Below are 11,891 nucleotides of genomic sequence, written 5' to 3'. Positions count from 1 at the left end.
GCAAAAGTAATTCGCGACCAAATTTTTGGTTGGTCGGCAAAAGTTAGATTTACCGACTAAATTTTTGGTCGCTAAATATTTAATTACCGCGACTAATTTATTTTGTCGCTAAAACATTTTGGTCGCGAAAAGTTGCCTTTTGCCGACCAAATTTCTTAGTCGCCAATTGTGACATTTCGCGACCAAAAAATTTTGGTCGCCAATTGTGACATCTTGCGACCAAAATTAGTTTGGTCGCCAATTGTGGCATTTCGCGACCAAAAATTTTGGTCACCAATTGTGACATTCTGCGACCAAAATTAGTTTGGTCGCCAATTGTGACATTTCTCGACCAAAATTTTTGGTCACCAATTGTGGCATTTCACGACCAAAATTAATTTGGTCGCCAATTGTCACATTCCACGACTAAAAATTTTGGTCGCTAATTGTGACATTCTGCGACCAAAATTAGTTTGGTCGCCAACATCCAACAAAATAAACCTGTAATTTATAATAATCCATCCAATTTATTCAATATAATCTGTAATTTGCAAAAATCATTCAAACCAACAAATAAATTGAATCATGAACATTCAACAAAATACATAGATCAACCATTTCTGAACATGTTTAATTAAAATCAGCAACTATTATAAGTTTTCATCCACAAATAATTCCAAACTACATATTTCATCTAACATAAAAATTTAAGACATAACAAATACTTGTTATTATGTTTAAAATTTTTATCCATGTACATCAACCGAAAAATATAACTAGTAGTCTACTAAATATTTTCTATACACACCCATCCAAAAATATAACTACTAGTCTACCCTTTTTCTACCCATATCGAATCTCTAATCTCCTGGACTGATAGTCAGTGCAGTTTGAACAGGAAACAAGTTCTCTGTAAGTGCTGGATGCAGGAAACCATCCTTCCAAATCATACTTCTTTGCAGCTGCATCATTCAAAGCACCGGAAACAATAGCCACAATTTGATAGGGTAGTTTTAGCTGCAATAGAGAGAATTATGTCATACTTGTAGGAAAGAAAAATGCATAATTAAATAGAGAAAAATCAATTCGTCATCAGCAGGAGCCCATATATAGGACCCTCGAATTTCTTTGGCGTCAAGTGGCAAACTTTTTAGCATTAACCAAACAAAACAACCAATTCCAAAATCACTCATCTTACATGACATTACAAAACCTGGCAAGATAATCTATATGAGTCCTATAAGAAACATTATCAAGTATCTCCAGCTTAAAAAAAAATGAATATAACGAAGAAATAACCAAAAATTATACACATCATTCCCTTACAATTCTGAGGGCAGGAAAGCTCTATACCATCTTGTAAAACTCTTCTGAGTTCGTTATCATTTCCTCGTGCATGTCCCAAGAGTCATATATGTTAAACCTACTATATGTGATTTAAAACAGTTACGCACATATAAGGTAAAAAAGAAGCATAAAGAAATTAATTTTGTGAACCAAGTGGATCTAATTGGGCTGATCAAAATTTTGTGCCTTGTTAATTGCCTTGTAAGAGTCAAGGAAGATTTCTCCTTCCTGGACTATGACCTCCAACTCACAAAATATATATATAGAATTGTTTGATCTAAATTCATTATGAGTGACATTCATTTAGGTCACCCTTAATGAATCTATCACATATTGAATTTGTTTGCCTATATTTCTAAAAAAAGAAAAAAAAAAAAATTTCCTTGCGCATATGTGAACTTGGGTTGTCATAATAGAATACTTAATAGGAAATGCTAACCATCTCCATTGGATGGTGATTAATGTTCATATATGTGTAAAAATTATATTAACATATATAAAACAAATATATGAAAAATACATAAAAATATGTGAAATATATTGTGGACTATTATTATTATTATTATTATTATTATTATTATTATTATTTTACCTTATTTAATGCATAACAAAATTCCACATGATAAAAAAATCCATAGGTAATTTACCTGAGTATCCAAGCCATTAGCAAAAACATGGCAGGAACAATGTTACACATGGCAGTGGCAAAAGTAGCTGTTGTGTACTTCATTCCAGTATAGAACAAGTTTTGGTCTATCACAGGCCTGATTACAATTACACAAAATAAGAGTAAAAACATTACATACATGCATTAGATTCACCTTTAAAGCATAATTAAATTAATTTATAAGGATTTGCTTTTTGAGGTGAAAAGATAAATTAATTACTCCAACAAGCCCAGTAACATTATCTTCAAGAAGACAGAAGTGGTCATCCTTGGCCTTACTTTCCTGTACATTTGTTATAGTCAATAACATAGTCTGATTAGTTTAAAACCTTCTCTCATAGAGCAAAGAACAGAGAGAGAGAGAGAGAGGGGGGGTGTGAGGGGAATACCTTTCAAACAGGAGAGCAAAAGTGGAGCAGTTCAGCAAAAGTCCTTGTTTGTTTTCCTGAAAAGTTTGCAGTTAGACAATAATCAAGCAACTGAAATGTAGCAATGAGTGCAAATACAATAATTACCAAAATTAAAGCTGATAACATATCTGTAGACTCTTCACACTACTCAAAAAAGAACATTTCGCATAGACAAATTCACAAGATGAGGAGCAAATGCAATCATAATCATTACAACAAAAATAGTTAGAAACTATAAGGTACCCTTCCACAGTTTTAGTGTAATGATAAAAAAGCAACGCCATCCAAGTATGCGCTCAAAGTAGGTAGTTTATCAAGTTGTTCGTGGAATGTCATTCAAGAAGGGTCAACAGATATGAGACATGTTGGCAACAATGTGTTCAAGTTCATTCTTGCTTGATGAAATTATCTTATTTAAGGAAATTTCAAGCAGCAGTAATGAAAATAGGAACTAATAAGCTAGAAAAACAACCAAAGGCCATCTACAAGATAATATATGCCTCAGATAATGACAAGTGACGCAAAACGTAGCTTTTCCTAACATGAATTTTATTTTATTTTCCTTTCCTTTGTGGACAAAGAAAAATTTCATAGAAGGTGCCAGACGAAGCACAACCAATTCAAAAGCAGAGTATGCGGGACCTATAGAGAAGCTGCTCCCCCCCCTCTGCTCCACTAATAACATAGTCTGATTAGTAATAACATAGTCCCACTAATAACATAGTCTGATTAGTAACATAGTCTGATTAGTAAGGCAGAACTGCTCCACCTTCTCAAACTGGTGAACTCGGAAAATCCCAAGAGTATCGCGACCATGAGAACCTGCATACTCATAATCATAATCATAATCAGTTCTTTCTTTCAACAAACCATTAGAAGCACTCTTTCATATTTTCTCCCTGACACAGTGCTGAGATCCTAATGGATATGAATGTGAGTGGACAGCCCCATGCATGTATCGTGTGAAACAAACCACTAGAAGCACTCTTCATACTTTCCCCCTGACAAGTGCTGAGCTCCTAATGGATATCAATGTGTGTGGACAGCCCCATACAAGCATCATGTGAACATGTGTCAATGTGTGTAGACATAAGAATGAAACTAAATGGCCACTATTATCAATGTATTCTTTGAAAATAAGGCAACAGCAGCTTTTAAAAAAGTAAGAATATATTTTTAAGGATGCAAAGCAAGACACTTTGTAGAAATCAGAATCCCAAGCCTGTAGTTTCATCTCGGCTGTATCTCTTGGAAGGAATAGTGACAAAAATGGGGAATAGGCTTCCTAAGCCAAAAAAAAAAAAAAAAAATCTAGCAGAATTATTTACATTACAAATTAGAACATTAGCTCTGGGCATATCCACCCTTGTAGTTTGGGTAAAATTGTAAGGGTCGAAAACAGCAGTTTTGCTCAAAAAAGAGGTACATTAGTTGTATTCTCCTTTAAGCCTATGTCATAAATAACAGACTAAAACACTAGCTTTGGGTGTATCAACTTTCATAGAGAAAAAATTGAATATTCAAGATGTGTGACCCAACAACCAGTTTTTATGCGGGAGATTAGAAAAAAAAGGCATATTAGATGTTTAACACATGTTCTCCGTTAAGGGTTGAGCCTATATCATAACAAATGTATGGCAGAAAACTGCATAAAACAAAGCCCATCAGTGAAACCTCTTTCTGCTCCAAACGCTTGTTTAACTCATTAAACTCTTTGCCCATCGTTGTTCGCAGGAGTGCATGCTCCCACTCTTTTGCTACAGCTTCATCAATTTCCATGTAATTTTCACCTGCAATTTTTGGCAAATTCATTTGAAACATAAAGAACTGAACTAGAAAAGTGCAATATGAGTCGCATGTTTTAGAGACTAAACACACCTCTCTTACACATACTTGTAATATAAAAACTGATAACATGCCAACTAAATGATAGAAAAATCAAAGTCTGTCATGCATTAACTAAGGGTATGGCATCTTGAAGCTTATTCCCCTCTGCTTCAGCCTCATTCATCTGAAATAATCTCACAAGTAAGTAGCTTACCTGTCATGGCTTCACCCATGGGATAACCAGATGCATCCATGCTCTGTAAGCCCCTCTTTAGCCCATCCCTTTTAACAAAACAGGAGCCATCCTGAGATAGAAAATGTCACATAACTATCAATCAAGCGCCGACCAAAAAAAATAACTATCAATCAAACTATTGTAATGACCAAAACCTCAATAAATATGGTCTGTTGACCACAATTTAGTGGCAATAAAGAGGAAAGTTAAAATTGCAATATATATATATATAATTCTTTTATTTTTCTTTTTCGAAGATAAAGAAGGAATTATATTAGCGTACTTCAGCATCTGTTTCTCTCGGCTCTACAACAGCACGTCTGCTGTGGTATTCATGTAGTTCTCGAGAAAGCTCCTTATTAAGTTCAGCCTGCAAGTACTCTAGCTGCTGCCGCATATTTTGCATCTCATTCGACATAACATCTCTGTTAACTGTACAACAAGATGATGTGCTCCCTCAGAAATCAAAAGATACAGAACTTGATGCCAATAGAATCTATCCATCTCCAAATAGTGAAGTGGAAATATTTAACAAAAAGAAAATAATAATAACATATAATCATCAAGGTTACTTACAACAGGCTTATTCTGAATGTTTCGAGCACGATTAGCATATTTGAGTGTTCAGAGTTTCCTCAACATTGATGTCAACAGGGCTGATGCAGGCTGGAAGAAGGATGATGGCAGAATCAACCAGACAAGAATGAAAAAGGTTTTAACAATAATCATAGGTGCACAGGCTAACCAACTTATCCCCAGGAAAAGATGAGGGGGGGGCAAATTGATAAAAAAAAAATTAGAAAATAAAAAGAGTTATAGAATAAACAACAATAACTGGTTTCCAGATTTGGAAGACGAAAGCACTAAGAGACCCACCCAATCTCAAGACAAACCCAAGTAAACTGTTTGATAAAAAATGGAGTCTTTTCATATATATTTCTACTGCTCAATTTAATCAGCAAAAGGACCAACAAATGCATATTCATCTGCTATATCAACTATGAGTTGCCTGCCTAATTGGTGGCTAAAGCAGGCATTTAGTATTAAAAATGTATATCATCCTGCAGCTTGACAAGTTGTTTCCCACTAATTTAAACTCTTCGGATTTTTAAATTTATTAAAAACCATTATTTAACCCTGCAACAAGCTTACATTGCAAACATTCAAGTTCACGAAAATTTTGGTAGAGCATATGCGCTAAAAAATGTATGTTGATACATGCAGAAGAAAAGCAATAAAGTCCGCATCCAAAAGTACATTATTTAACTGTACATGACAGGAATTAAGTTATTAATCCATACCACCATTAATTGCAGGCCAAGAAGAGTGCAAGATGGTGTTGACCAATCTGGAACAAGGGCTTCAAGAGCTCAAGCGTTGTAGGTTTATGTTACTTTGGTCTCATCTGTTCATAGTTCTCCACCCAACATAGTAATTTGGCCAAGAAAAAATACTTCTGTTTGATTACTAGTCATTTCTTACTACACTACAAATTGGTGTACATTTTTGTTTTTGAACTACGTGATTAACTGTGTTTATGTGCATAAATTTGATTGCTGCAAGCCTCCAACATGATAAGCACTCTAACACGCTGGAAACTTAAAGCTGTCGGAAGTATGGGAATATAGTGTAGTCAAAGCCTCATATCCCACTATCCTCCAAGTGATGTTGTGTTCCCATGGTCTCTACTGCAAGATTAAGAGACAGATCCCAAAAATAATATATTTGCAAAAACCACATTTGGAGAACAGAAAACATTGAAGAGTCAATACCATGACATCCATACCATCTGCCCTCTAATTAATCAGTCACCAGACCTTCACCAATTCTTTCATCCATCAAATTCAAATTTGATGAATAAAGAGCTAAAAGTGAGCTTTAATTCAAGGCATTGTGTTTGGTCTGACTGTTGGGCTGTTGTAATTCAGGGCAATGTAGCTTACTTTTAGCTCTTTATTCATCAAATTTGAATCAGGGCAATGTGATCTTCGCAACTGGGGAAAATAAAAAGCATAAATCACTTGCATACCAAACAGGAAAAAGGACCTCAAATACTAGAAGAAAGCTGGCAGTATAAGAGTGTTTGCAACCTCATCACTACCCTTTTGTGACAACATTACCAGTCACAAAAAAAAAATTAGCACAGAGGTTGAAAACATGAAAGTTAATAATGGTGTTTCTGTTGCCCCAAGGATCATCAATTTTATAAATTTAATAATCACTTATTGAATAAAACTTTCAGCTTCCACTTTAATCGTTCATGAGACGTAAGACTTTACAAATTTTGAAAACTTGGAGTGACAGAAGTCTAGTAAGACTAAAGGGTTGATTTACCTGGAAGAGAGTTACAAAACCATTACCAAAATGAAAATAACTAATGAATGATAGGTAATCCAAATTAAACAGATGTACAAAAATAGCATGCTCAACTGTACCAAAAGGGAGGTTGAGTGTAATTACGCTAACTATATTTTTCTCAAATATCAAGGGAGGTAAGAAAAAGGGTCTCCATAAGTTAATTTCTGAGTAATAAAAAATCCATCAATCCTCCTAAATGCCCTAATTGTTTATTGATTGCTCAACATTGTAAAACAAAAAACATCCCAATCCAAGTATACATTGAACTGTGCTTGTGTGTGTATGTAATGTATAATGTATGGTTGAGAATAAGATCGAAGATAATACATAAATATAATATCATACTGAAGATGAGCCCTTTTGGCCACATTGAGCACACGATAAGGTATTGATCCACCAACCATCACTGCACAAATCAATTCATATCACAGAACAACGTTATGATATGGATCAGAGAGTAGTGAAATGGAAACTAGTATTTTGCGAGAGTTGATTAATTATTGAACAACCATCACTGCACAAATCAATTCATATCACAGAACGACGTTATTATATCACTGCACAAATCAATTCATATCACAGAATTGATTAATTATTGACCAGTCACGAAAAAAAGGAACAGCTGAGCCAGTGCATATATTTTGCGAGAGTTCCTAACACCTTAATGAAAATCAAATTCAAAGAGAGTTGTGAGAGGAGAGAGGAGAATCAACCAAAAAAGAAAAAAGAAGAAGAAGAAACCAGGGGACCGAAGAAATGCATCCTGTTCAATCCACCAAGGCACTAACCTTGATCAATCCGCCAAAAAATTCGTCACCAGTAAGAAAATGCAACAACTATACATTTGAATCTACACTTACAGAACCGAATAAGCATTTCATTTCTTCTACTGAAATTGCTATTGAAAATTAATGGCTAATTCATTCCAATATCCATTCATTTTTTTTTCTTGAAATTAGCTTGAAAATGAAAATTTTGAATCCAATAGCAATTCCAAGGTTCATTTTTTTTTTGGGAGTAATGCTGAACAAACAAATTTAAAAACAAACTGATATAAGTAATGAGTTGTTCCTATTATGTATTTAAATTCAATAGATCCTATTTCAAGTTTCAAATCTTCACTTTTGTAAGAAAATTCTGTTTGTATATCATCTTCTCATAAACCAAACAGACAACTGTATACAGACTAACCTGATCACTCCAAAATGCTCGATCACACAAATTGGAACCCAAGCCATCGATCAAACTATCTCGACCCCTCAAATTTGACCCGATTGATCGGGTTTGATCCGCAGGGAGAGTGATTTGGTGAGAGAAAGAATGAGCACAGCGAGAAGAATGCCAAGGAGATCAGCAACAGTGTCTTTGGAGGAGGCTCCGGCCGACTTGAAGAAGCCAAGCTCGTCGGCGACCTCTTTGGCAGCGCCGGCGGAGAGGGAGATGATGGATCCGAACCAGATGGTCCGGCGGCAGAGGAAAGAATAGCGAGTTAGGGAAGCGAGGAGAGAGAAAATAATGGTGATGGAGAAGCAGAAGAGAATGTGTTGTAGCTTATTCGGGGACCAACCACTCATCCCCATTCTCCATTAGAGACAGAGAGAGAAAGAGAGAAAGAGAGAGAGAGTTGGAAGGGGGCAGCGGTTTAGGGTTCATAAATGGCAACACTTAGAAATGGCGACCAAATTTTTAGGGGGAGTGGGTACAAAACGATGTTGTTTTATAAATGGCGACCAAATTTTTTTTGTCGCAAAAAAATTTCATTTCCCCCTCCATGTTTCAAATTTCCCTCCTAAACTTTTCGCGACCAAATGACCAGATTAGTCGCAGAAAATGTACTTTCGCCGACAAATTTTTTTAGTCGCCAAATCTCAATCAACGGCGACTAAAATATTCGTCGCTAAAAATACAATTTTGGCGACTAATTTTTTTTGGTCGCCAAAATGTAACCTTCCGCGACCAAATTTGAAGTTGGTCGCCAAAAGCATACCAATTTCTACGACTAACTCATTTTTGGTCGCCAAAATGTGACTTTCTGCGACCAACTCATTTTGGTCGCCAAAAATAACGATCATTTGCGACTAATTAATATTTTGGTCGGCAAATATCATTTTTTTGTGACCAAAATTTTTTTGGTCGGCAAAAGTGATCGCCAATTGTGTAAATTCTTGTAGTGTTTTCTCTCAATTTATAATATGTATTAAGTCAAATGGTCTTTTTAACCAAGAGCTTGTTCATGGCCGGCCAAACGTAAAAGTATAGTGGAATTGTTTTTAATTTTTTTTAAGCTTTTGTTTTGTTTTGTTTTTTTTTTTTTTTTTCATAAATCCTTTGAATTTTAACATAGCATTGTGGATTCAACTAGTGGATCTGACAATAACGACGCTAATGGAATACTTATGTTATAGACTAAACGTTGATTTAAATATACATTTTTTAAAACATGTTTACAATTCTCTTCTCTATTATATTTTTATTCAAATAATTTACTTGTGCTTTTTTTTCTTTTTTCTTTTTTCTTTTTTGAACAGCTCGATTGAAGAACAAATTAAGGCTAATTTTTTATTAAGTTCTAGAAATAAATTTTGATCGTTTGATAGTGTACAAATTTTTTTGTACTCAACTAAAATAAATTGTGGTTACATATAAATTGAGAGAGAAAGATGACAGGGTAGGTTAATTGCATGGGAATGATTGATTTTTAATTAGTGCCAAATTGTGTTATGAATATCTTTAGGTACGGTTAATTCGCTAGTACTATATATTAATCAAAATGTGCATTTTTTTCTTCTTTTTCTGAAAGTTCTATAAATATTAAACATTAATGTAAATTTTTTATTTAAAAGAATTAAATGTTAAGAAGTATACATATACAAATGTTAGTCCATCTAAATATTTAAAATTTTAAAATCTTAATATAAAAAGTAAAAATAAAAATTAGCCATATCTAACTTATCATACTTAATCCATATATAATTTGAAATTTAAAAATCTTTAAAAGAAAAGTTAAATTTAAAATGTAGCTTTAGTCTTATATAATTTTAAAATTTTAAAGTATTTATTTCAATTTTTTTTTTTGAAAACTAAAAAATAAATATGGCACCTAAAAAATTGTCAAAATATTTATGACACATTTATTAATAAAAAAGAAAATTTTGCATTGCACATGTAAAAAAATAAAATAAATACATGTGTAATGTATATTTTTTGCCGCATCCAAAAATGCATGCGAAAAAGAACCATCAATATAGAACAATAAATTATTATAGTCAACTCATTCAAATTTATATAAAATCTTACATTTTTATGCATAAAATAAGGAAAGAGAGGGAGAGAGATGATAAGTGAATTACAAATGGTTAGGAAAAGAAAACAAACAAAAGAAATTCAAAAAAAAAAATATTTGGAAATAGAGGAAGATGTTAGAAAGTGCTGAAAGTTCTTTCGGTAGAAAATTTAATTTTGATCAAGCAAATCCAACTGTTAATCTCATAGATAGATTAATCTGAACCGTTCTAACTAATTGTGTTAGAGAGACATTTTCAAAACCATTCTGTTTTCTTATATAGATATCATTAGTGTGAGATATAGAGTTTACTTACAGATTTATATATTGAGATGTTGAAGGCCAACTCTAATTTTGATAAGGTTTAAGTCTCTTGGTGGTCGTGAACATTAGATGGGGATGCTATGAGCAACTTGTGTTTTATTTTAGAACTGTTTCATTCTGGTTGTACCTTCACGAAAAGAAGAAAAATAGTTTTAGGATAGAGACCTGGGCAACTCCCAGAGGATAACTATTTCTTCTCTACTCTTTTTTGGTCTATATATATATATATATTATTTATTGTCATTATTATTATAATATTCGCTCTAATTATTTGATTTATTATGTTGCTAGAATAACACCTTGTTTTCCTTTCAAGTCATTCCTCTCTTTATCAGAATCAACAAATTTATTTGCCATTGTAGCTCGGTGGGTTTTTATTTAAGTGATTTCAGTAACTTTTTCAACAAGATCATCCTTAAGAATATCTACTTCCTTTTCAAGAGTTTAAATTGAATCCAGATTCATCTTACTCTTTTTCAATTATATGAACTTATCATAAAATTCTGCATTCCTAGATTCTCTCATCAGATTTTTCCTCACCAGTCTCGTTTTATAGACAATCTCAGACACTGTCCTTTTAGGTTCATCGTCCTTTTAGGTTCATCACTCACAATAAGATCACCAGATTCATGAGGCTTCATACTAGCTACAAGAACCATTTAATTCACACATCTTTTGTTAGATTTAGAGCCATCAAATTGACTTTGTTCACTACTAGTCTCATCATCCCAAGTAACCTTTAGACCCTTACCTTTGGTTTTTCGATTCCCATAATCAACCTGCACATGCCCAAACCCATGGTGCTCATGACACTAATTCCCTGCTTTCTAGGTTTGGATTTAAAATTCTTTTTATCAGATTAGAAGTTTAATTTTTATGATAAATTTTTTTTTTTTTTTTTTTTGTCTTTTCTCAGTTGATTAGATTTTTGAAAGTTCCCAATTTTTGTAGTTTGATTTTGAACTTGATTTTTATTCTTTTGAATGCCATGCATCTTTAAAAAAATTTAGCATAGTATTTCAAATCTTCCTCATTATCTTTTTCAGGTTTAGATTCATGATTATCCTCTTTAACAGATTATAGAGCAATTCCCTCATTTGAACTTCCTGATGGTTTTTAACTAGTATTTAATAAGATCAATATGTTTTTAAAGGCCCTACCAACTCGTCAATATCTAAATGTCCATAGTTTTTCTATTCTCTTCTATGGTTGTTATATTAGGAAAAAATCTCTCAAGAAGAGATTTAAGAGCTTTACAGACAGCTCTCTCTTCGGATATATGGTCTTCCCTAGACGAAGGGATGAAACCACAATATCACTAAATCTAGTATAGAATTGTTTAAAGGTTTCAAAATCCTGCTTTCTATATTCTTCAAATTTTGTGGTTAACATCTGCAATTTAGAATCTTAACAAGTTATGTACCCCCATATGTAACTTTCAAAATATCCCTGACTTCTATA

The 11,891-nt window shown here is 33.4% G+C and overlaps 1 protein-coding gene across 7 annotated transcripts; it reads right to left on the bottom strand.

Annotated features, from left to right (window-relative positions):
* Positions 1–606: 606 nt before the first annotated feature.
* Positions 607–8,822, bottom strand: LOC114280036 (kinesin-like protein KIN-4A). 7 transcript variants are annotated; one of them, XM_082878867.1, is made up of 11 exons: positions 8,015–8,822; positions 7,169–7,229; positions 5,042–6,153; positions 4,749–4,897; positions 4,445–4,535; positions 4,078–4,193; positions 2,383–2,438; positions 2,214–2,276; positions 1,974–2,090; positions 1,333–1,405; positions 607–996 (listed from the first exon to the last, which is right to left on the bottom strand). In XM_082878867.1, the coding sequence occupies exons 4-11, from the start codon at positions 4,881–4,883 to the stop codon at positions 823–825; spliced, it is 825 nt and encodes a 274-aa protein (XP_082734993.1). In that variant the 5' UTR covers positions 4,884–4,897; positions 5,042–6,153; positions 7,169–7,229; positions 8,015–8,822; the 3' UTR covers positions 607–822. The 7 variants fall into 7 exon arrangements, with proteins under 7 accessions (XP_082734993.1, XP_082734994.1, XP_082734992.1 ...); XM_082878868.1 differs by lacking the exon at positions 7,169–7,229 and having other exon boundaries at positions 5,042–5,131; XM_082878866.1 differs by lacking the exon at positions 8,015–8,822 and having other exon boundaries at positions 5,042–5,131; positions 5,767–7,995.
* Between the last annotated feature and the right edge of the window lie 3,069 nt (positions 8,823–11,891).

The sequence above is a fragment of the Camellia sinensis genome, chromosome 7 (assembly GCF_055761805.1).
Source record: "Camellia sinensis isolate YWXY chromosome 7, ASM5576180v1, whole genome shotgun sequence".
Classification (NCBI taxonomy): domain Eukaryota; kingdom Viridiplantae; phylum Streptophyta; class Magnoliopsida; order Ericales; family Theaceae; genus Camellia; species Camellia sinensis.
This window is presented reverse-complemented; position numbering and strand designations above follow the sequence as displayed.